General features: G+C 50.6%; 10 protein-coding genes and 1 non-coding gene across 11 annotated transcripts; 4 read left to right on the top strand and 7 right to left on the bottom strand.

Annotated features, from left to right (window-relative positions):
- Nucleotides 1-33: 33 nt before the first annotated feature.
- Nucleotides 34-116, bottom strand: VC83_05529 (the record flags this gene model as incomplete). The annotated part of the gene is made up of 1 exon: nucleotides 34-116. It is a non-coding gene; the product is annotated as a tRNA-Asp (tRNA).
- A 970-nt stretch (nucleotides 117-1,086) lies between these two features.
- On the bottom strand, nucleotides 1,087-1,488 carry VC83_05528 (uncharacterized protein; the record flags this gene model as incomplete). Its single annotated transcript, XM_024469149.1, has 1 exon — nucleotides 1,087-1,488. One exon carries the CDS (start codon nucleotides 1,486-1,488, stop codon nucleotides 1,087-1,089), a length of 402 nt encoding a protein of 133 aa, XP_024323052.1.
- A 1,103-nt stretch (nucleotides 1,489-2,591) lies between these two features.
- VC83_05527 (uncharacterized protein) lies at nucleotides 2,592-3,122 on the top strand (the record flags this gene model as incomplete). Its single annotated transcript, XM_024469148.1, has 1 exon — nucleotides 2,592-3,122. One exon carries the CDS (start codon nucleotides 2,592-2,594, stop codon nucleotides 3,120-3,122), a length of 531 nt encoding a protein of 176 aa, XP_024323050.1.
- Nucleotides 3,123-4,611: 1,489 nt separating this feature from the next.
- On the bottom strand, nucleotides 4,612-9,218 carry PKC1 (Serine/threonine kinase). Its single transcript, XM_024469147.1, has 6 exons — nucleotides 8,164-9,218; nucleotides 7,842-8,111; nucleotides 6,809-7,792; nucleotides 5,463-6,760; nucleotides 5,007-5,412; nucleotides 4,612-4,949 (listed from the first exon to the last, which is right to left on the bottom strand). The coding sequence occupies exons 1-6, from the start codon at nucleotides 8,645-8,647 to the stop codon at nucleotides 4,888-4,890; spliced, it is 3,504 nt and encodes a 1,167-aa protein (XP_024323051.1). The 5' UTR covers nucleotides 8,648-9,218; the 3' UTR covers nucleotides 4,612-4,887.
- A 152-nt stretch (nucleotides 9,219-9,370) lies between these two features.
- VC83_05525 (uncharacterized protein) lies at nucleotides 9,371-10,911 on the bottom strand. Its single transcript, XM_024469146.1, has 2 exons — nucleotides 10,666-10,911; nucleotides 9,371-10,607 (listed from the first exon to the last, which is right to left on the bottom strand). Exons 1-2 carry the CDS (start codon nucleotides 10,764-10,766, stop codon nucleotides 9,386-9,388), a joined length of 1,323 nt encoding a protein of 440 aa, XP_024323048.1. The 5' UTR covers nucleotides 10,767-10,911; the 3' UTR covers nucleotides 9,371-9,385.
- Nucleotides 10,912-11,094: 183 nt separating this feature from the next.
- Nucleotides 11,095-12,356, top strand: VC83_05524 (uncharacterized protein). Its single transcript, XM_024469145.1, has 3 exons — nucleotides 11,095-11,580; nucleotides 11,644-11,937; nucleotides 12,005-12,356. The coding sequence occupies exons 1-3, from the start codon at nucleotides 11,413-11,415 to the stop codon at nucleotides 12,077-12,079; spliced, it is 537 nt and encodes a 178-aa protein (XP_024323049.1). The 5' UTR covers nucleotides 11,095-11,412; the 3' UTR covers nucleotides 12,080-12,356.
- Nucleotides 12,357-12,781: 425 nt separating this feature from the next.
- Nucleotides 12,782-14,472, bottom strand: KRE2 (alpha 1,2-mannosyltransferase 2.4.1). Its single transcript, XM_024469144.1, has 3 exons — nucleotides 14,231-14,472; nucleotides 13,065-14,172; nucleotides 12,782-13,012 (listed from the first exon to the last, which is right to left on the bottom strand). The coding sequence occupies exons 1-3, from the start codon at nucleotides 14,369-14,371 to the stop codon at nucleotides 12,945-12,947; spliced, it is 1,317 nt and encodes a 438-aa protein (XP_024323046.1). The 5' UTR covers nucleotides 14,372-14,472; the 3' UTR covers nucleotides 12,782-12,944.
- A 445-nt stretch (nucleotides 14,473-14,917) lies between these two features.
- On the top strand, nucleotides 14,918-18,612 carry VC83_05522 (uncharacterized protein). The gene is made up of 4 exons (XM_024469143.1): nucleotides 14,918-15,038; nucleotides 15,135-15,358; nucleotides 15,417-17,525; nucleotides 17,576-18,612. Exons 2-4 carry the CDS (start codon nucleotides 15,228-15,230, stop codon nucleotides 17,862-17,864), a joined length of 2,529 nt encoding a protein of 842 aa, XP_024323047.1. The 5' UTR covers nucleotides 14,918-15,038; nucleotides 15,135-15,227; the 3' UTR covers nucleotides 17,865-18,612.
- Nucleotides 18,609-21,178, bottom strand: MDV1_1 (Mitochondrial fission protein). Its single transcript, XM_024469142.1, has 3 exons — nucleotides 20,852-21,178; nucleotides 19,136-20,800; nucleotides 18,609-19,045 (listed from the first exon to the last, which is right to left on the bottom strand). Exons 1-3 carry the CDS (start codon nucleotides 20,936-20,938, stop codon nucleotides 18,767-18,769), a joined length of 2,031 nt encoding a protein of 676 aa, XP_024322888.1. The 5' UTR covers nucleotides 20,939-21,178; the 3' UTR covers nucleotides 18,609-18,766.
- Nucleotides 21,179-22,220, top strand: ARO7 (chorismate mutase aro7). Its single transcript, XM_024469141.1, has 2 exons — nucleotides 21,179-21,391; nucleotides 21,445-22,220. Exons 1-2 carry the CDS (start codon nucleotides 21,321-21,323, stop codon nucleotides 22,181-22,183), a joined length of 810 nt encoding a protein of 269 aa, XP_024323014.1. The 5' UTR covers nucleotides 21,179-21,320; the 3' UTR covers nucleotides 22,184-22,220.
- Nucleotides 22,221-23,319, bottom strand: BCP1 (Mss4p nuclear export). Its single transcript, XM_024469140.1, has 2 exons — nucleotides 23,079-23,319; nucleotides 22,221-23,011 (listed from the first exon to the last, which is right to left on the bottom strand). The coding sequence occupies exons 1-2, from the start codon at nucleotides 23,166-23,168 to the stop codon at nucleotides 22,229-22,231; spliced, it is 873 nt and encodes a 290-aa protein (XP_024322928.1). The 5' UTR covers nucleotides 23,169-23,319; the 3' UTR covers nucleotides 22,221-22,228.
- Nucleotides 23,320-23,515: the final 196 nt, after the last annotated feature.

The following is a 23,515-nucleotide window of genomic DNA, read 5'->3' as shown; positions in this document are numbered from 1 at the left end:
TATTCTGAGCCATGAGCTCAGAGAGGAATTAAACTCTCTGACGGGGAGTCGAACCCCGGTCTCCCGCGCTTTGTCGAATGACAAGCGGAAATCATGACCGTTAGACCATCAAAGACTTTGAACAGGAAACCCCTAACGGGTTACAAGAACTGGTGCTGCTTTCCGCCAGATTTTCCGGAGCTAGTAACCGAAAAGTTGATGCCTGGCTTCGGGGTCCGGTTTTATCATTTTCCGATTCCTGAGCCCAGTTTCTCGCTGGCACAAAAGATTGTTTTTAGAATTATACGCAGCAAACGGCTTCTTGCTTTTCCGTCCTCTGTGTGTGGTCACTTCCCGTCCTCTGTCGGGTGGCCATAGCCCCTGCGCTCGGAAATGATGTATTTATGAGCGCTTACGGAGCACAAACAATTGGCCAGGTGAGGCTGACCTCTGCACTTCTCCATTTGTGGCGGCCTAAGAGCCCATAAAAAACGCGAAACGGTTGGTCGATACTCAAATCTGCCTGGGGCCTGTCGAAAGGCCGCATCCTTTGTCTGGGATCACGACAACAGCTTCGTGGAAACGGGGGATGGTTAAGTGTCATGTGGCATCTGATAAGGCTGCACACGTCATCTTCATCTCGTGCGGAGTGGCAGATGGAGTTACAGTCATGACGCGTTAAGTCGATACTCGATTCACGTTACGTCGATACGTTTTGCTGGCCTCAACCCCCCTGTCCACTACCAAAATACGTTCGATATCTCGATATTTACGCTATCTCGATGGTATTTACGGGACCCGAGCTATCGACTTGACGGATTATGACTGGAGGTTGTTTTTGGTCCTCCCCAAACGCTTAGCTACATTGGACCAATAGTGGCAAAGCAACGGCTCAAATGACAGTAAGCGATGAACGGATTGGATAGTCGGTTTCGTGGAATCATCAAACTCGGGTTTGCTTTCATGCAGCGAAGGGGCAACATTGGCGTACCCCTTGCGTGGTTGCATGTCATTATGTGGTTGCTGTTGCGATTGTTGGCACTCTATTTAACTATCGGGCTCTGAGTGAATCGGTTTGAGAGGCAATCTGGGAATGTACGACGATAACTAGATTCCGTGCACAACGAAAGGAAAATCTCCTTTAGCATATAGATTCTCTATCAGATCATCATTCAAGCCGCGATATGGAATGTCGCCGACCCCAAGCTCGTAAAGTGTAGAGCCAAGCGCAAATAGATCCGACACAAATGTGTTTGGCTCATCGGGGTTCCTCGGCAAGCAATGGCTCGCGCCCTCCATTCCTAATGCCTCCTGCCCAGGGTATCCAGATGCTCCAAAGTCACCGAGGCGGGCATTCAAATCTGAGTCCAAGAAGAATTGCCTAAGGGCAAGATCCGCGTGGACGATGCCCTTCTCATGGACAAGCGCCACAGCTTCAATGATCTGACGGGCCCACCGAATCCGAGAAGCATCCGAGATAGATTCCTTGTGCGTTTGAATGTAATTCATGAGGGTCCCATGTGGATAAAATTCAAGATCGACATGGTCCAAGGTTTTGCCGATGGATAAACACCTCACGATACGGGGATTTTCTTCCAGTAAGGCGTATATTGTCGCTTCATTTCTGATGGCCTGAATGCAACGATCGATAGCGGTCAAGCAGCGTTTGGAATAAATGAAGGAAATAGAATGGATGGTGTCTTTACTGGAACTTTAGGATATACATTTAGCACTATGCCTAATACGCTTTCGATTACTTTGGGTTCCATACGCGATAATAACTCACAGTTCCTTGACTGGTACGATCCATCGCACCAGCGCTTCAGGAACGTCTGCAAGATCTGCTTATCGGCATTACCCTTATAAATAAATGCGTGTATACGTGCCTAAGCTTCATGTTACTAAACGCCTCAACGCTGCTCAAGCCCGTCGCGGTTACGGTCATATCCTTCTGCACTTTTGATTCTCCGACAGTCAGCACCCCCAACCTTTACTTCTTTCCCCACCAGAGCTCTCAACGCCCTCCTGCATATATCTAGCCTCTCTAGATCGGAGGTAATCAGGAGCAACCCAATAGCGGACGGGTTGAATGTGTTTGGCCATTCATTCGACTCTCGGTGTAAGATTCGCAGTAACCGTTTATTTGCGATCTTACTCAAGAGGATAAGACAAAGTGACCTGGCCTTTTCCCTTACTTCTTGTTCAATTCTCGTACTGCGTTTCGTGTGAGAGGGATACTCGATAGAGAGTCCCAAAATGCCGCAGGTGGGAATGCTGGATAGTTGAGTTTCTGCTTTTTGGACGGGTGATGCAGGTCGTCCTCTGCCGTTTGAGTAAGAAGCGATGAGATCCGACGCTTTTGCGGGTGTGCAGTAATCGGTCGGTTGCATTGACTTTGCGGCAGAACCATTCTTGAGTGCTTGCCATGTTGACAGAAGTAATGTAGGTTGTCGTTTTATCCGTCGCTGTGGAGGTACAGAGAACGTTGCGCGGTTTGGAGGCAGACGAACGGATAACTATCCTGTTTTTGGTGGTTCACTTTCGGGAAATGCCAGTGCGCACGATGGATCACCGACCATTGTACACCGTAAAAACAGTCGGACATAACGGTGATGTGTAGCGGCACATGTTTTCACGTTACTTTATCGGCTGAAAACTTTCAGGACGCACCCGATATCAAGGAGCAGTATCTCCATTATCTCGATGCTTTGGAGGCTGATGATATTGACGTTACGGAGGAGGGCTTGTACGATTGGGCGTTGGAGCCTCTTTTACCTCACTTCCAACGGATCGACTCAAATCCGACAAACGAACAGACATTTACCCTTCATGATTACTTCAATCCAATCACTTTAAAGCATAAGCTCCACGCTCCTGGTGGGATACTAGTTGCGAGTCCAAATGACGAAAATACTGCGAGCCCGCGTCATCAAGGGGTGAGCCTGGCTCCGTCCGATCTCTCTTTCCCATGGCCATCATTTCGTCCATCAGCCATATCAATATGCAACAAGGATCCAAAGGACGCGCTCACCCAATTTCCTAGAAAGGTGCTTGCGGATAAGGAGACGATCTGTTACTTTAAAGCATTTCAGCCGGGGTGTCAGCGAGATGCTCTTCATGAACTCAACGCATATACGTATTGATCGACTTAGAGATCGAGGACCGTTTACGCGTTCCACATATTGTAGGCCTTGTTTAAGGGGAAGATGGCTCTTCTTACATGGGATTACTACTCTCATATATCGACTGTGACGGCAGGACCCTGAAGGCGCCGTCCGTGCTGACACCCCGAAGCACTTGCGACAGCGTTGGGCAGCTCAAATCACTAGCACTGTGAAACATCTTCACGAAGCTGACATTGTATGGGGAGATGCAAAGGCGGCAAACGTTTTGGTTGACGTCAACATGGATGCATGGATCATTGACTTTGGAGGTGGTTTCACAGAAGGCTGGGTTGAGAGAGAGAAAGCAGGCACTGTTGAAGGTGACATTCAGGGATTGGCGAAGATAATAGATTATATTTTCTGCCAGAACTAAACATTGATAAGATAGAAAGTTCTGGACAAACTTAGGACACTTGTTTTACAGTTTCCATTTGCTGCACGAACAACTGATTGGTCGACTCATGAAATGCCAGCAAGATATTGCTATGAATACGGAGGGTGTCTTCCAGAATAGCTCTGTAGCCGCCGTACACCCATAGTCGGCGGTAAATGACCTAAGATTGGAGAGGATAAAATTTTAGCATGCTGGGTACTTTGTCTCTAAAATGTCCAACCAATTCCCAAGGATGATTTAGATATAAAAGCGAAGTCCCTTTTAAATCAAGGTTCCGTATTGCAGAATGGACTGCTTCGCGGTGCCAATGCTTATAAGGCTAGGAAACCCCAACATCTAATGGAAGGGAAGGCGTAAGTGATAATATTATGCTCTGCTGCATATATTGTGAACTCTAGCATATGGTGACTACTATGAGAGTCTAATAGTAGTAGCTAGACGTCGGAAGTAGGAGTGCTTTGCGTGTGGAAAATGAAGTGATCAAGCCACTCCATAGAAAGTTGGTCATTCGCGATTAAGTCGAGTAATTGATGATTGAAGATTGATTTTGATACTTTGAAAATCCGGCTTGCGGCAGCAACGGATTCAGATGGGTTTGCCGCAAGCCATTCACGAGCATCGGATAGAATAGGGTCTTCCATTTCAATTACATAGTTGTAGTATACAAATTATAAGCTATAGATATGTTGAGGCTATGGATGGGGATACGATACGAAGTGGCGGTGAGCATCAGCGGTGAACGCCGTTTGCTTCCGCGAACGCTCTTTGCTTACCCCGACCCTATGCAATAGGGTCGGTTCCGAGGATTAAGGCGAAACCGCAGGAACTTCCTAAGAAAAAGACGGATGCCTAAGAGAAAAGAGCGCTCCACGCACAAATCAAGCACTCACTCATAAGCACGAATTCAGGAAATATTATCGAAAAGAGGGTATGTGGTATTATTAGAGGCGAAACAATGCCGATTATACATCAAATCATCACCATTCGCCGCCCCGCTAACTGATCATCCTCCAAAGAGATCGAGAATCTTTATTTACGTTCTCATTCTTCTCCCCCAATTATTCCCTTCCCAAAAATAGCACCCCCCTTTCCCCTTTCCCCCTTTCCCCCTGACCGGCCCGCTGGCTGCTGATCTGATCCCCCTAATATGCGCATCATACGTCCGCGCACACCGGTCCGTCCTTTTGGGCCCACCTGTGAATGAGTCAAATTAGATGGCGTCTGCTCTTTCTTGGTTTTCTCCAATCTTGGGCTGACCACGGCGCCATCGGGGATGTGCGGGGTGTGCGGTAGATTGGATATGGTGCTATCATTCCGAAATGTTGAAGAAATTTTGGCTGGCCGGGTTTCTTATACGAAATCGGCGCTGTAGGAGAAGCCGCGGAACTCTTCTTGCATCTCTTGGGTAAGGACTAAAGGGGGGATCGTTAGTATCATTTCAACCATGCAGAGAAGACAACAAGACTTACCAGACTGAACCGGGGTTAACACGGGCGTAACACTAGTGAACTCGGAATCGAAGTTACTCGTATCAGTAGCGCTGCTGATCTGCGGCAAGAAAGGCGGCTGGATCCTCTTGTTATAAACGTCATCCCAGTTGGTCTTCTGGAAGAAGGGCTGGTTCATGATCTCCTGTGCGTCCGTTGGGCCGCTACCGAGGCGGGCTTCGGGCTCGCGGGTCAGGAGCTTCTGTAGGATGGAGACGGAGTCGCGGGGCATGTGGATTGGGTAGAGGGGCTCGTCGGCCAGAATCGCGTCGTAGATCTCTTCTTCGTCTTCGCCGCGGAAGGGGGACTGTTGGAGAAGCATTTGGTAGATTAGGACGCCGAATGCCCACCAGTCGACTGCACGGCCGTATTTCTTGTCAAGTAAGATCTAATAGGGGTTAGCATCGTTATAGCTCAGTTGGAAAATAATTAACTAACCTCAGGTGCCATAAATTCAGGCGTTCCACAGAATGTGCTCGTCGTTGACTGGTACCACATATCTTCCTTACAAAGACCGTAATCTGCAATCTTGATGTGTCCATCCATAGTGAGGAGGATATTGTCCAACTTCAAATCTCTGTAGATGACACCATTTTCGTGGAAGTATTTCAGCGCCAGGCAGACCTCAGCAGCATAGAACTGCGCACGCCTGGTCCCGAACTGCCCACGCTGAATATGAAGCATGAGATCACCACCGCTAATATATTCCATGACGAAGTACACTCTCGTCTCTGTCTGGAAACACGCGTGAAGGTTGAGCAAGAAGGGATGGCGCTCCTTGTTGGCAATCAGGAAAACTCTCTTCTCCGATCGTGTGCTCTCAACCTCATCGTTCTCGATGATAAACTCCTTCTTCAAAACCTTAATGGCATACAGCCTCTTGCTCGCCTTGGTCTCCGCCAGCATGACTTTACCGAAGTTACCCTTACCAAGCACAGCCAGGAAATTGAAGTGGTCGAGGCCAATGCGGCCACCTGCGCCTGCTTCGGTGGCGGATGGCGCCACAACTGGCTTGCGAGTAGCAAGTACCCCTGCCGGTGCCGCTGGCTTTATTTGAGCTTCGGCTCCAGGAGGCATCCCGGCCACAGGGATAGCACCATATTGTGGAATGACAGGAGCGCCTTGCTGGTGGTGTTGCTGCAACGGTGGCTGGAGGGCTGGAGGGTAAGCACCAACGCCACCAACATTCGCATAGTCCGCAGGGTTATAAGTGGATTGCTGTGCCGGGCGCTCCTGATAACCTGGCTTGCCTTGTGCGCCGTATCCTCCAGATGCCCTGTTGTAATCACCAGAGGTATCGTATGCACCTTGTCGTTGGCCAGATATGGCTGCGGTTGCTGCTATAGATGCTACTGTAGCAGCGTCGCTCATGCGGTCACCTCCCTGGCGCTGCTGCTGGACTTGTGAGGGGTATGCAGCCTTAGCCGCATTAATAGACTCTTGAGAGGTACCAGATGCAGCTTCGTAGGGTTGTCCCTGTTGCGGTAATCTGTCGCCTGGACCATAAGATGATCGCTGCTCTAGCGTTGGGGCTTGGGACGAAACGGGAGACTTCGCAGTTACAGGACGTAAGGTCCTGCCGGCGAGGTTGGATTGGTGGCCAGATCTCCCCTTCTGGTCCTGCTTTGCCTTCTCGAGCCGTATTCCTTCCAGGAGCAAATTGGCAACTGCCATGGACATACCACAGAAATCCGGAACGAGATGGACACAGTGAGCGTGAGCTGTGAGATTGCATTCTGCCAATTCGTTAGTAATGTGCCTGAATATCCAGAGAGAAGACGTACCGCTGCATTTTCTACTATTCTTCTTGCCAAATGGCAGCATATAACCACAGTGGCAGCACCAATTTGCGCCGACATTGGAGAACTTCTCGAAACGATGAGGAATCCGATGATTGATCTTCTCCTCATCCGGATCAGTCTCAGCGTTGGATTTACTGATGCACTTCGTAACCACGCTGGAGTAACATTTCGTGTGGCAGGTGTACTTGCAGTCCTCGCACTGCATACCGGCAGAGTACTTGAGAAAGTCGCCGCAAAGCGCACATCTCATGATATTGTAAAACTGCTGAGATACGAACTTGTGTCCGAACATCTCGTGGACCAATTCCTTACGCTGGCGAATAGCTCCCTTACGGTTAAGACCAACATCGAATGGTCGTCTGTCCTTGGTCTGCTTGACAAAGCTGAGAGATAGTTGGATCTGACCCGAAGGCTCCAATGCGAACCAAGCATCGATGGGTTGGGGCAGTAGAGAAGGGTTGGCGGGAGCGGGCGCCATGCCGCCGCCGTTAAACCCGGACTTGAATCCAGGGCTGGTAGGTCCTCCAAACTGGGGCGACTGCTGATTCTGGGCATTGAATTGAGCTGGGGCAGCGCTTCCTGATCCCATTCTATCCGCAGATACCCAGCCCGAGCTGTTGATCTCGGCCTCGATCTTCTTTCGTCTCATCTCTTCTGCAATATCGGATATCCTGATCCATAAGAGGCCAACGGGAAGAGCCTGCTCTCCAGTTTTGTCATATACTGTTAGTTCGATCTCGTTTGCCTTCTCGACATTCAGGTTATGAGTCTCTCCATCCCATCGATCGGTTCTCGAGGTCTTTGTACGGGCAACAACATTATCCTCGACCTTAACGGCAACAAAGGTTTCCGGTCCGCGAGAAAACCTCGATGTGGCCGCATGGTCAACATCCTTCACGGCAGTAACTCGTATCGACAATTGACCAGTGAGAGGTTTTCGCAGATTGGGGGTGTTGATGCTATCGTCTAGTCACTGTTAGCCGGAATGTTGATAATATCATGCTTGTTCACATACCATCTGGCGCATCAGCGCTGCTTTGCATGTCAATGTGGAGATCTTCGTATCTCTTCTTTGCTTGCCTTAACAGCATGATCTTTTGAGTACTATCCTTGTGGCGTGCCGCGGCATCCGCTCTGCTCTTCTTGTCGCCTTCCATCGAGTATAGCTGCACCATTTTCTCAATACCCTTGAGATACTGCTGCTCAACATCGAGCTTGAATGCTAATTGCGACAGCATAAGCTGAATGCGGGGTCCGAGATAAGGAGTATCGTATTTGATGAGATCTAGCAAATATCAGCTGGACGGTCATCTGAAAATCAATCCTGGAATACAAACCTAGCTTCGAATAGTTTGCGCGCGGTTTTGGGATCCCAGATCCTGGGGCGGGGGGTGCGTAAGGATGTCTTGGTGGCATCATCCCCGAGGGCTTTTCGCTCTTGAACATCGTACTATAGTCCCCAGAGCCATAACCTCCCTGGTCAGTTCCACCCTGCTCGATATAATTCCCCCTCGAATCCTTCGGTGGCGGCGTCGGCGGAGCATCTCTATCGTTCCTAGGACCCCCACCTTGTAGCCCGCTCCCCTCCGGTCCCAGGCGCATATTGTCCATGTTATGTCCCACGGTTCTGATCTGCAATTCCCGCATCTTCTCCTCGAAGAATTGTATATTCCGACGGCCCTCTCGCATCTGCGTGTCGAGTTTCGACCGGACCTGCTCGTTTTGTGTCTGCTGACGCATTGCATTGGCGGCGTTGATAAGGGCCTTCTCGCGCTCGATCTTCTTGTAGACGGCGCTGAGCGCCTCTTCGTCGGTATTCATGGCTGCGGAGGACTCAAGCGTCGTCGAGGGCGCGGTCGGGTTGTGGTGTTGTTTGGGCGTCGGCAAGGTCCCTCTGGTGTGGGGTTAATGGGAGGACGCGCCCGTTTGACGTTGGTCGAACTTGTTGATAAGCCCCCAGTTGCAAATCCGGTGCCGAAGCTTGAAAGCAAGCTTTAAATATTCGCACTCTCGTGTATCACAGAGTGGAAATGTTCGTCCTCTAATAGCCCAATAGATAAGGGCACAGAGTCCTTTTGAGGGTGGCGGAGATAAAGGGTTTTCCCTTAATATGGTAAGAAATAGTGGTTGGTGGTGGTTAATAGACACCCTAGACGTGAGTTTTGACGACCTTGTGCGGGGGTCAATGAGTGATTTTGTTCAACCAGATTTCGTGTGAATAGCGCAAGTTTTTTTCCCCCAAAGCAAATAAACTGAATTTCAAAAAGAAATTGTTTCTATTTGGCGATAAACAAGGCTGAGCGACCTGTCGTTTCCCCCCCAGTGGATTTCCCCCAATGCATTCTAAAGCCGATATGCAGGTAAGAAAGATACAGAGGATTTAATGTTGAACGCTTGAACGTTTATAGGGCTGGCGGGCTAATTAGTCTAAATACTGCCAAGTTTGCGTTGGTTAGTTAATATGAGTACCGGGATATTCACATGGACAGCGATTTGCACCCCACATCAGTTTTGAATGTTTAAAAATGTTATATATACAATTTACTAGCTAGCTTATGCTTATGCAGTGTACTGCTTCTGCAGCATCTTAGCAATAGTCTGGAGCTGGATGTTGGAAGTGCCCTCGTAGATAGCTCCAATCTTGCTATCACGGAAGAACTTCTCAGCTGGACCCTCACGAACGAATCCCATACCACCCATCCACTCAACGGCAAGACCGCTAACACGGCCAGCCACCTGCGAAGCGTACAGCTTCGCCATAGCAGCATCCTGAACAAAGTCCTCACCCGCCTCCTTCTTCCTGGCAGCGTTGTAAACCAATGCGCGAGCGGCCGCGATCTCGGTCCAAGACTGGCCCATCTGGTGCTGCATGCCCTGGAACTCTCCGACGAGCTGTCCGAACTGCTTCCTGTCATTGTAGACGTATCTAGCAGCATTCTCAAAGGCTCCAAGGGCCAGGCCGGTCATTTGAGCGGCGATACCAATGCGGCCCTCGTTGAGAAGGCTGATGGCGTACTTGTAACCCTGTCCTTCCTGGCCGAGGAGGTTCTCAGCTGGGATCTCGACATCGTCGAAGTTCAGCACACATGTGCTGCTGGCCCTGATACCAAGCTTCTTCTCCTTCTTGGCGACAGAGAAGCCCTTCATGTTCTTCTCGACAATGAAGGCAGTGATGCCCTTGTATCCCTTGCTTGGGTCCAGGTTGGCGAAGACGATGAAGAAGTCCGCCTCCATAGAGTTGGTGATCCACATCTTCGATCCCGAAATCGTGTATCCCGAAGAAGTCTTCGTAGCCTTAGTAGCCAAAGCAAACGCATCTGACCCCGAGACTGGCTCAGACAAGCAGAAAGAGCCCACCGTGCCCGTAGCCAGCTTAGGCAGGAACTTCTCCTTAAGCTCCTTGCTCGCATACTTGATAACCGCAGTGTTGACCAACGTATTGTGCACATCCACCATAACGCTGACACTGGGGTCCACGCGCGCTAGCTCCTCAATAGCAACAATCGCCGCCGTGAAGTTCATGCCCGCACCGCCGTATTCCTCTGGGATCTCAATGCCCATCAGTCCCTGCTCGAAGAGCTGCTCGACAACAGCGGGGTCCATAGTCTCCGCCTCGTCCATGTCGCGGACCTTTGGCCCGATAACGTCGGCGGCGAATTTGGAGACGGCTTCCTGCATGGACGCCTCGATGTCGGACATGTGGGTAATGGGCGTCGGCGGGATGTCGGTGATGTCGATGGCTTCATTTCGTCTGGGCTGGGTGGTGGACAGGGTCCTCGTCCTACGGTATTAATTAGCATGGACTATAATAGAACTCTGCAGCACTGGAAAGATCTTACGCCTGTGCAACTCTGGCCGCCGCCGGAGTCCTAACGATCGGCCTTGCAACCACCGCCACTCTGGCCGCCGCGGGTCTCAAAACCCTTGCTATCGAAGCCATTCTGAAAAGATAAGGGCAAAAAAGTCACCCTGGTATATTGGAGGGGAGAGAGCCAATAACAGAAATTGGAGAAGAAGAAGAAGAAAAGTTGGAGAGAGCTACAGGGCACTTATCCCTGCTTGGAGAATTATCAGGTCTTGGGAAGGGAACGGGCTGTGCAGCTTCACGTGTAAGAGGGACAGAGGCTGTTTATTGGGCCAGGAACCATCCTCTGTCCCGCGCTTGACTACTACGGGACTTTGCCTCGGTCTTGGCGATGGGCGGCCGATGGCAAAACGTGGCACTGGAGCGCTGAACTTTCTACGTATTCTGTATACCTGATAAGACGCGCGCGGCTTCCCCCTCAGCGTACTCGAGTAAGTAAAGAAAACCCCCAAAGCGCCAGAAGAGCCAATACTCCAAAAAATACTACGGCGGTTCCTCGAGTACCCTAGCCTCCGAGGCAGGCCGTTTGCAACCTACCCGCACCTCAGCAGCCTCCTCCTCCTCCGATCCATCCATGGTGTGAGCGCCGAAATGTTTATCCGCATCACGTGACATCGAATTACCAATTCCGCGCTAAATCTTAAGAGACGTTCGTAGATACGACCAAAAAGTCCCAGAGCCTCAAGAGAGGCCGTTTCAGACGCAACTCCCCATCCACACAATGCGCGCCACGATACTGCGACGCTTCCTCACGCCGGCTATATGGAGGCCGGTGGTGCCAATGGCTGCGCCTAGGGCTGCTGTGCTGTTGATTTCGAAGATTGCGCCGGCGGCAAGGGCGTTCAGCAGTACCCCGTCTGTTCTGGCGACTTTGAATCAAGTCGCTAAGGTACTGCCTCCTGCGCTGTCCATTACCACCTCACCTCTGATCTTGACCGACTAACTGTTATAGGGATGCCGCAAACCCCAACGCGCTCGTAAACAAACCTCCCCAGCCATGTCCACAGTCTGCGCCCCCGAGCTCAAAGGCGTCTGTCTCAAAGTCGGCATCACGAAGCCCAAGAAGCCCAATTCCGCCGACCGTAAAACGGCGCGTGTGCGTTTAAGCACGGGGAGAGTGGTGAATTGCTATATCCCGGGTGAGGGACATAATGTGCAGCAGCATTCGGTGGTGTTGGTGAGGGGGGGACGGTCGCAGGATTGTCCGGGTGTGAGATATCATTTGGTTAGGGGGGCGCTGGATTTGGTGAGTTTTTTTTCTGTTCTGGGGGAGACGAGGAGAGGAGTAGCGGATAGAGCTAACGTTGTGATAGGGTGGTGTTGGAAACAGAGTTACTAGCCGTTCGAAGTACGGGACGAAGAAACCGAAGAAGGCTGCTGTAGAATAAGGGGATGCCGGTCGGACACAGGGGGGAGGAGAGGTGGTGCAAGCTGGATGTGCAAATAAACTGTATCCCATACATTGTAGGCGTTAAAGAGAGGGAAATGTACCACTATCAAATTTAACACGGACTCTGCATGGTCAAAATGGAAGAATTGTACGCAGGGTTAGCACAAATACTCATGAGTACTAGGTCACGTGCAAACCACGTGACTTTTAATTTAAAGAGCTTTATTGTGGGGGAATGTTCGAGGTTTTGGAAAAAACATATGCAAGTTGAGAGGACGCACTTGCTTCCTCTCATAAGCGAGTGGACGCAACTCGCTTCCCCCAAACGATTAGTAAATTATTTTCTAGAAACTTCTATTTCGATTGTGTGCTGACTAAGCAGAGCTAATCCTAATTAGGGAATACTTATGAGTTACTTGAGTAACTCGTGAGTATTTAAGTATGAGTATGAGTACGAGGATTTACTATACTTATATGAGTATTTAAGTATGAATGAGTACGAGGATTTACTATACTTATGAGTATAAGTATGAGTACGAGGATTTACTGTACTCATGAGTATGAGTACGTGCTAATACTCATGAGTATACTCGAGTTTCTAACCCTAATTGTACGAGTTAAAACATCAAGGATAATATTTATTGCCTGAATCCGATCTGATAATTAGTGCCAAATTCAAAATCCAATGCGTTCGACATCTCGGATGTCTCCTTTATGTATACAAGTGTTACTGCTGCCCCTTCAACCATTTCCCACCCAAAAACGCCAGGTTCGTTCCTACATCTCCCATCTCCGCTCCACCCCCCAGTTTGAGATCATATGAATTACACTATACAGACGCTTTAAATAAAGGCGTCGGTGACTTAATTCATTTCTTTCTCGTAGCCCTCTGGCTTTGCGATTCCGTTAACTTCGAAGAATTTAGATGTGCCTGCGGAATGATTAGTACGTGTGGATAATGCGAGGAAGGTGTTAAGACTTACAAGAATATCCCTTCCAGTCAAAGTTGTCCTTAGGGTTGCAGTGGCACTTAAGGTCCAATCTCGTCTGCTCCCCAGTGGGGCAGTGAGTGAATGGCACGTGGTAGTATGCGATGTCGTTGAAGAAATGGATTTCCTCCTTTTTGAGCATGAGAGCAGCTGCAATGGAGTGAACAGGCGCATCACCCCATCTCTCGTAGAAGAAACCTCCATCTTGATCCAAGGTGTTGAAGTAATCCGTGTAAGCCTTGGATCTCAACCAGTTAAGGTTGCCGATCTCAAAGTTGGACCACATGTGGCAGTTGTTATAAGTCTCTCCTCCATCCTCACTGAGATAGCCCATGGAGTTACCCTCCACGATATGCTCGGGGTGGTTCTTCATGAACTTCTTGACGCTAGTCCAAAGCGTCGGGATCGTCTCGACGTACTCGTACAAGCTGAGAACAAAGGAGTATTTCTTGTTATTGTCAGCCATGAACTTGAAGGCATCGTAGTTGATGTCACAGAAGAGCTCAATGCTTGGCTCCACGCGCCAGTACCACTCGTAGTTCAGCATGAGCGGCTGCTGGAAGAAGAAGCCCGACTCGAAGCGGCACATGTGCCTGTAACTGATCGAGTCGCCGTAGATAATCTTGCGCTCAGCCATGTCTTCGCGGACCTTGCGGGCCTTATCCTGATCAATGTGTGGAGGGAACGACCAGTGTTCCTTTGCAATCTCTCCATAGTGTGCGGCGCCCGAAACCAGGGCGGTGGTAAGCTTCTTGAACTCGTCATTGAAGGGAGCATCGTTCAGGAAAACCCAGTCGTAGTGGAACTTTCTGTTGAAACGATCCTCGACCTGGCGGATTGAGCGTGCAATCTCCCAGAGGTCACTGTTGCGCGCGAGTGTAACGAACGTGGCGTTCATTCGCGGCTCGGTGCTTGATGCGGGAGGAAAACCATTTGGGGTATTTGGAGTCGTAGGTTCCGAATTGACTGCCTCTGAAGGCTTATTGCCATTACCGGAGTGGGAGTTTGCCCAGTCCTTTCCTTGTCGTAGAATTTCTTGTGCGGTTGGAAGGCGCTGTGTTGCGTTTGACGATGACGAGATGAAGTAGATAACTGCTAGGCCCTAGACAATCTGTTAGTTACAGCATAAATGCAGCGCACACCAGTTCTGGGTAACACACAAAGAAGGCGAACAGAATGTATCTGAAGTATCTCGCATGGCCGGCAGCCATCTTGAAGATGCTATTAGAATTAGGAGGCCGAGGGGGGGCACTGTATGGTGGTGGTAATTCCGATTTCTCCTGGACGGGCACGTCCGTCATCGAGGGAGTGCTTTTGACCAGGAGAGATGAATCGCCAATCGCCAATCGCCAATCGCCAACGCTGTTCCTGAGACTGCCGCAGAGGAGAGCGACAGAAAAGTTCCTCGGAGTTTGAACAGGTAAAGGGGAAGAGTCGAAGTGTAATGGCGACAAATGGTTTACGAGTGCAAGCCACAGCAAGGTAGCAGCGCAAACATGGGCTAGGCTGGTCTAGTGAAGCAGGGTACTCGTACTTTGACCAAATACGAAGCAGTGTACGGAGTACGTGGCCCAGACGTCGCAGAAACGTGCTCCAATTAGAACACATGCAAACCTCACCGAGACATTATAATCAGGTGGCTTTAAATATGGTAGATGCATTAAGATATAAACATTATATCTGCTCAATTGCACATTAAATTCAGTTTTGGGCATCATGCGACACAATGCTAGGGTATTCCGCGAACAGCTTTATCCTGTTGCCAATATTGCAATATGCACGTGACTAGGCACCTCAGCCCCCCCGCCCCCCCCCCCCAAAAGATCAAAAAGATCAAGGTGAAGTGACGACTACTCTTCTATTTGTTAGAGCACTGTAAGTTATACCAGCAGCTTCCAAGACACCAGCTTCAAGACAAGCACGCAGCAGGATACCTGGTATCTGGCCGCATTGAGACTGATCTACACAGTATGTTGTTTTCTTCCCGTCAACGTCAAGTCACGTTTAGGACCAGCTGTAGCCAACGCGCCTTTTCGATCTGGAGCTAATCACAAGAATTCTCAGACCCTCAACCTCCCCCCACCAGAAATCATACCAGAAGTAGCAGATACAGGCCCACCAACGGATGGTAGCTGGCAACGATAGGATCGAATAAGCATGTCATTCTTTGGCTTTGACTCGGCCCTTCCAAGGGACCGCGATCAGGACACGAAAACTCCAGGTTTTGGACAAACACCCGATCCATTCGCAGGTCTGTCGTACGCGGGTGCCGACGACGACGACGACGCGTATGTGAACTGCTACCACGAGTACTCTGCTTCATGAGCTGACCTTGAACTTGCCCAGACTTGACTTCGAAGATACCTACGATGGCCTTGGAGACCAGCTAGATGAGACGGACGATGTCTTCAACGACGATACCTTCGGTGGGGAAGATACCACGGCCAAGAAAGCGGTTGGAAAAGACTTCGACTTTTTCGGCCAGACAGCAAAGGTGTCAGGCGCGATCAGCGAGGAGCAGATGCGCTTCACTCGCCAGCAGCCTGCGTCCAGACATACAGCTGCGGTGACAACTGCGCAGACATCCCACACGTACACTCAACCAGCAAGAAGCGGCTACGAGAAATATAAAGACCTCGACTATGTTCCCGATCTGCAGGCTGATGCTGACCTTTGGGGGACCAGCTCGAAGACAGTACCTGCAACACAAGCTTTGCCTTCGCAACCACCAGCTACATCGGCTACTCGGAAAATGATGAGCGTGGAAGAGGTCGAAGCAGCAATGCGAGCGCAAGCCAAGAAACCGACCGCTGCACCTGCCCCGCAGCCACAACAGCAACCGCAGCACCCTGATGCGCAGTTCGCACAAGGCCAGTTCCAGCACCAGAAACAATATCAGCAGTACCCGGAGCCTCAGCAGTTTCCTCAGCATGTTCTGCAATTCCCCCAACATGCCGGCCAGCAAATGCATGGGCCACCACGCCCTCTGAGTGGCCAGTACTATGAACCTCAGGAGAGACAACCCCAACAAATTCATGCACACCAGCCTGTCCAGATCCTGCATAGAACCCAGGCGCCATCGCCCCAGGGAGTCACCGCCACTTCACAACCGCAAGCTCCACCGATTCAGATTCTCCGGAACCCGAACCGTCTGTCTGGTGAACAACAGCGACAAGCTCAAGCTCAATCAGCTGGACGACCAGGAACAGGCCCGAGCCCAGGACCACCTAACGGACCCGGCCATCGCCACAACAACTCTGGTATCATTACGCACCCGCATCAATTATCTCACCTTAACGAGGAGGAGCGTGCCACTTACTTGATGGAGGACGCGAAACGGGCAAAGCGCAACCACAAGATTTTCCTTTTGTCCAAGGACAATGGTCTCATGACTCCACAGGACAAGAATTTCATCACTAGAATCCAATTGCAACAGCTCGTCACTGCCACTGGCAACCCCAACGAACAAGGCACCGACAACTCCCTATCTGAAGATTTCTATTACCAAGTTCACAACCAAATCCGTGGAGGGCCTAGGCAGCACCCGAACCAGCCCCTGACCAACTTTGCTCAAACTTATCTCTTCCAGACCGGCGGCAGACATGGTGGTATGAGGAGGCAGGCCCGTAGCGGAGACAACCATGTGCAGCGCATGGAGCAACAGGTCCAGCGTGCCGTTGAGGCAGCGAAGAACAAGCCCAAGAACAAGCAGCTCGTTATCGAGGGAAGCTTGGGCAAGATTTCGTTCAGCAACTCCAAGACACCAAAGCCGTTGCTCAACATCAAGCGTAACGAGAACGAAAATCGCCAAAAGGTGGTTAGCAGCAGTGACCGAAAGACTATCTTGCGCGATATTGAAAACGTGTACAACACCTTGATGCAAATGGAGGATCACGATCGCCACCTTCCTCCACCATTGACTGAGGATGTCGACCCCGCACTCGTTGGCCTCCACATGGACTGGCAGGAGAAGACGCAGAAGCTCAACAACAAACTCTGGCAGGACCTCAAGGTTCACGAGCTAATTGGTGCTACCGCTACCCATCCTTTTATCGCATTTTTATCTTTCAGCAAAGGCAAGAAGGCGATCCCACGAGTTTTCAGACACATCACGCAGCAGCAGCGAACTACGATTTTAACCATGATTGTTGTACATTTGGATCAGCTGGATGTTGTTCGCCAGGCTTTGCTTGCACCGGGCGAGACGCAACTCACTTCGCAGATTCGGGAGAATATCGAGCTTTTCTCTCTAGCGGTTATGCCGAGTCTGTTTGGATTCTTGAATGAGGCCGGCTTGGATATTGTTGATGCTCTGCTTGCCTTGATTATGGCTAAGACTAACATCGAGATTGATGCTCGTACTCGCATTGGTGTCAGCACGTTGACTATGCTTCTCAGTCGCGCTGAGCTTATCAAGCAGGCCACCACTGTCGACGACCAAGAGTGGAACCACTGGTATGTGCCAAATCGACTTTATTTATAGGAACCCCTGCTAACTGGTATAGGCTCTCTACCTACAACTCTTTCTTCGACGTTATTGAACCCACCCTTCCATACATCTTCCCAGGAACCGTGAACACCGGCGAGGATGTGTACGTATGGCAGTTCCTTGCAGCGATGGGTGTTGGAGCTAGCCCAGAGCAGCAGCAGCGCCTCGTCATGGCCGTCAAGGACCGCGTTATGGAGACCGTCAATCTCGCCAAGACGCTCCCACCCGCCATGTCCAGCCAACGCCTGGCCAACGTCAACCTTTTCATGCGCTCAATCGGGCTAGATGTTGACCTGCTCGTCTAATCGATGTCAACAACAACGAGTTATATTTATCAACGGCTTCGCTTCCATAGAGGGGTACCGCACACTTCTAATGGCTGTAGTGGAACCAGTAATCCGCCACACGGCCTTTATTACTGAGTGTGATACCACTGGGCAGACTTTCGCCTCAATCTACTTTTCCTGCATCTGCAAATCTTCAAAGTTGTTTTTGTTGTTCTTCTTTTTTCTCCGATTTATTTTTGCTAGCGGCATACAAAGCTCCATATCATTTTCTCATACAAAATGTGCGGGCCACAGGACGGGATTTGTTTCTTGAGAGAGTTGGTGGTTAGGGGGGGCGGGGCTAAGAAAGTATTTATTCTTACAACCTTTTTTTATAAGGGTCAGGCAGGGGTTGGATGATGCTTGGGTGAGCGAGTCGCATCTGATGAACAATCTGATTGAAAAAAAAGGGCGGGAGAAGGAGAGGAATCAATTGTAAAGGGAAACGAACGGAAAGTGGTTGGCCCTTGTTCATTTTACTTACCGACGAAGTCTTATGGCTGAGCTGCAAAAAAGCACTAAAAAATGACGTCTACGGCTGCTAGTATATAGATATATTTAGGGATTTGTGCACATGGAGACACTCTATATGAACATACAACGCTTTGTTGTCCGTAGGGGGTTGGGTTGGGTTGTCTTGCGCTTACCCCCGAGGCGGATATCATTAGAAAGACTCAAATACATCAATCGATAAACACAAAAACATGAAGCAAATTTTTAAAACTGGAGATTCATTATGACATTATTGTTTGGGCCATTAAATCCTGTTATGCATCCTACATTTACACCCACACATCGTTCGTTTGTACTCTAATTTATGATACAAGCCTCCCATCCTACCCCCATTCCCCACACAAAACAAATCCCCCAAAAAAGTATCATTAACAAGTCCAAATGCCCACCACACCATCCCTCCGTCCCTCCGTCAGATACCCATCCTTAATCCTCACTCTGTCAACAATACTCGCCGCCTTGCCCGCCTCGCCTGCCCCGGTAGGGCCCGCGCCACAGTCCCAGTGTCGGCCGTCTACTTTGTCGTACACTTTGACTACGTCCTCGCCGGCTGCGGATACGATGCGGCGGCTATCGAACATCATGCTTGTGATGGGGTGGTCGTAGGCGTAGGCGTCGAAGATGGAGCCGGTGCGGAGGTCCCAGATCTGGAATACACGTTAACATCTACTCCTCACCAAACAAAACCGCCACCTCGCAAGGCCGCGAAATAGATGAAAGCTGCAGGGGTGACTTACGCGAATACTCCTATCCAAACTCCCCGTAACCAAATGCACATCATCAAACTGCAAACTCGTCACGGGCCCCGTATGCCCCACCAAACTCCTATGCACCTGCCCACTCCTCAAATCCCAAAGCCTCACCATCCCATCCGCCGTGCCACACGCGAGCGCCGCATCAAAAACCTGCAGCGCCCCAACGAAATCCGCTTTCTCGTCCGACGTCCGTCCGGGCTGCCGCCATGTCCCCTCGCTCGACCCCATCGTCGCGGACGCCTGCGCGGCGGCCCACATTACGTCCAGGGTCTGCACGCAGCGTCCCTTTTCGAGGTCCCATTGCCGCAGCGTCTTGTCTGCCGAGCCGGAGATCAGGGTATCGCCCTTGAAATAGAGGGCGGTGACTTCGTCGACGTGGGCTTCGAGGGTGAATAAGGGGCAATCGGTCATCGTACCCGCTGGCGGAGCAGGGGGAGCAGCTGCGGGGATGTCGAAGGCGGGTTCGTCTTCGTCGTCTTCGACGTCAAAGTCCGAGTCTTTGTTGATGCGGTTGTCGGGTTGGGGCTCGTAATGCGCGCGGCTGAGATCCCAGAGGCGGACGGTGGCGTCCATGGAGCCGGTGGCGACGATGTTGTCTTCGACTTGGATGGCGCGCACGGAGGCGGTGTGGCCTTCGAGAAAACCCATGCAGCGGCCTGCGTTGAGGTCCCAGACGCGGACAGTGTCGTCGAGGGCGGCGGTCACCATGGTGCCGAAGGGGACGTCGAAGTCGAGGGCTGTGATGTTGTCATCCTGGGCTTGGAGTTCGCGGATTTTGGATCCGGGGTCGAAGTGTTCATGGAGGATGGGCATGGATTTCCTCCGGATGGTCTTGTGGCGCTTTGGCTTTGCTTTTGAGGGTGTTGAGTCTACGGAGGGAAGCTTCTTGCATATGGATTGCGACATGAAGGATGAATCTGACTCCAGTCTATCTGGGCCTCCCTCTTGATCATCTGCTTCGCTCTTTGTCGGGGTCATTTGCTCTTGCTCGCCGGCAATATCTAACTGTTCTTGGGCATCCTCGATGCGATTTTCAACGTCCAAAATGTCATGCTCTAACAATGCTTCGTCCTGCTCTAAACCTGCTAGTCTGTCCAGTACTATCCTCCGCATGCTGGTGAGATTCGCAATTTTGTTGTCTATCTCCCTGATCTCGCAGCTAGCCATGTTCTTGCGAACACCTAGCATCTCGAATCGGTGATTCAGCGAATGCCTCTCCTTCTTCAGCTTGTGCATTGATACGGGCCCGTCCGAAGCCTCCGAAGCATTATCATCGATTAGCTTCCTGCCACGGGACACCCTATGCTTGTGCTTCTTCTCAGTGGCTTCTGGAATCGTCGCCTGAAAGCCCTGGAATAAGGAGTATGAATTTTCGTCTTCGGGGATATTCGCAAGCAGCTCGTCGGATAGATGCGTCAAGGCCCTGTTCTGGATTTCGGTCTTAGAGAGCCTCGAGCGCACCAGATCCGTCGGACTCGTCCTCGCAAAGGAAAAGACGTTGCGCTGCAGGCTCGGCTGGCGCAAATGCTTGTGCAAATCGGCCATGGCGGTTTGATAGTGGCTGCCGGAGGAGGAGTCAGTCAAGGGCGCCATCATGTGGCTCGCTGTCGTTGTGACTTTGCGCCCAAAGGCTTCGAGCCCTCGTGTCTATGCATATGTTAGAATCATACTTATATAGAGTTGTTCCAACGTTCATACCGAGATTAGAGCGGATTCATCATCGGCCGGCCCTGCTCTGAAGAAGTCCGAAGGGCCACCGCTATCCCGGCTGTTGGGGCGAGCCATTGTTTCTGCTCCCAGGCCTGCCTGGGTCGCGCAGCGCTTCAAGTGCAGCGATTCAAACTCGGGCTTGAATGCTGGGAGTTACGTAGCAAGGATTTGTTGACATTGGTATATATCCACGTGCCTTGTTATGACAGAGGGAGAGCTTTGGTCGGGCCGTCGATAATGCGAATTGCGGAATTTGCCGGACGACATTGCAGTAGTAGTACGCCCAAGACGCCCAAGTACTCGGCAGCAGTCATAAATCATAAGTTAAGTTAGTGATTTTGCCGATATTACTCTGTACGTGATATTTGGACAGCGCCTTTTTCATTTCTGCGTTACCCTCTCTTCTCATTTCATGGTACGTATATAGATTGTATTCATACGTCCCGCCATTTAGAAAATGGACGCCGCCATTGATCTCTCCGATGTTTCAAAGGCCCTGGACTTGGCTAACATTCGCTTTCAACTGATGTACGCCTCATACTCCCTTCCCATTTACGACCAAAGCTGACCCATAGCCACAGCCGTCTAGAAGATACGATCATATTTCATTTAATCGAGCGCGTCCAGTTTCCCCTAAACCACACCATCTACGTCCCTGGCGCCGTCAAGATCCCTGACTGCGATCTAAGCTTACTCGACTGGACACTCCGCGAGCAAGAACGCCTGCAGTCCCGCATCCGACGATTCCAGTCTCCAGATGAATACCCATACTTCCCCGATGCCCTCGAGGAGCCAATTCTTCCACCACTCCACTATCCAAAGATCCTCCACCCCAATGATGTCAACGTCAACGACAAGATAAAGGACAGCTACATCAACCACTGTCTCCCTGCTGCATGCATAGACTTTGGAAGAGACGAACGTGGCGAGGCACAAGAAAACTACGGATCATCGGCCACATGTGACATAGCTTGCCTTCAATCGCTGTCGCGCAGGATACACTTCGGGAAGTTCGTGGCAGAATCCAAGTTCAGGACGGAGACGGAGAAATTCACAGCGTTGATCAAAGCAGAGGACAGAGAGGGAATCGATAAGGCTATCACGAACAGTGCCGTGGAGCGCCAGGTGCTGGCACGCTTAGCGTTGAAGGCAAAGACATACGGTACAGATCCTAGCCTGGGATCTCCAGGCCAGCCAGGCCTGGCTAAGATTGATATCGATGCTGTCGTCAGCATCTACGAGAAGTTCGTCATCCCCTTGACCAAGATTGTTGAGGTGGAGTACTTGATGCAGAGGTTAGAGGGCCCGGATATCATTTAGAGCTAGATGGCAGATTTAAAATAGAAAATAGAGATAGATCATGATTTATTGCTGCAGTCCTATGTACTCGCCCACAGCCTTGACCGCACCATCGAACTTGGCAGCTTCGATTAGAATAGCGTGCCCCTGGGGCCTGATCCCTAGCTCCTGGAATGCTCTTTTGCTGTCTGCTTTAGAATCTCCCTCATCTTTTGTGTAATCCCAGCCTCCGTGTGCCGCAGCGTGGCGCTGGAGAACCTCATCCTCGGGGTGGAAGTAGAAGGTCTCCTTTCCGACCTGCTTCTTCTTCTTCTGTCTCGGTGCATCCTCCTGATCCAGTGTCGACTGGACCTCTAAATATGTCTTAGAGAGAACTAAGTAGTGCGTAAATTCGTATGGCTCCTTGTCCTCGACAGCTGCCTCAATCTCGTCCACAATCATGGAATACATCGGAGGTGCGATTTCCGAAGGGACGTTGATCAGGCGTTCGGTGAGGATTAAGCCGACCTCGTTTGAAGGGGAGGACAGAACACTGCCTAGAGCTTCTAAACCAGTACCTGACTTTGACTTCTCAATTAGGTACTGAGTGAGAGCCTTAATTGCCGGGTGCTCCCTGTGTTCGTGCATGTTGAGGATAGTAAGGAAGGCGTATGGATCCGTCTCCTTGCCATCGACCTTCACAGTCGACCCGATGGTGGGTTGAGAGAGGATCAAATCAGCGAGAGCAGACAGGTCGAAGAGCTGCGAATCAACATCCAATAACTGGCGTATCAAACTCTTAAGGCCGTGGAAATCGACCTCGGGTGCCATGTTGAACCATTCGAACTCGACATCTATCATATCCACATCCTGAGAACCCGTCAGTAAAAGGCACGCACACACACGCACTAATGGCGGGGTAGGGAAGGGAACATACATCTTCGCTACCGCTGTCCTCGCCGTTGTCCACTCCTGTCATTGACACCTCCGGGGCGGCTTCCGCATCTCTGACTCGCTTTCTGACCATGATGTGCACTTTTGTCGAGCTTGTGCTTGTCTGGGTGGGAGTTGCAAAAGTGTAATGATGCTCCCCTCGAAACGTCCCACACACCGCCTGCAACCTCTAAATTTCTGCCCGCACTAATCCGAATCAGCTTATCGCGATAACGGCGGCGATGTTTACAGATGAGAGCTGATATCATTTTGGGAAGATTGTTTGTGGTATTGTTACTACCAATGACCTGTTAACAGTCTCAGCCTTACACTAGTTATTACTATGAAAATATTGTATTATATGAGCTAGACACGTTGATAACTTCCAGTTTGGCCGCGAGTTATTGTAGGAAATAATTGGGCGTAGCTGGCGGCTAGCTA

Source organism: Pseudogymnoascus destructans (genome assembly GCF_001641265.1).
Source record: "Pseudogymnoascus destructans isolate 20631-21 unplaced genomic scaffold scaffold_14, whole genome shotgun sequence".
NCBI classification, from domain to species: Eukaryota; Fungi; Ascomycota; class Leotiomycetes; order Thelebolales; family Thelebolaceae; genus Pseudogymnoascus; species Pseudogymnoascus destructans.
The sequence above is the reverse complement of the archived record's forward strand: the minus strand, read 5'-3'. Positions and strand labels throughout refer to the sequence as shown.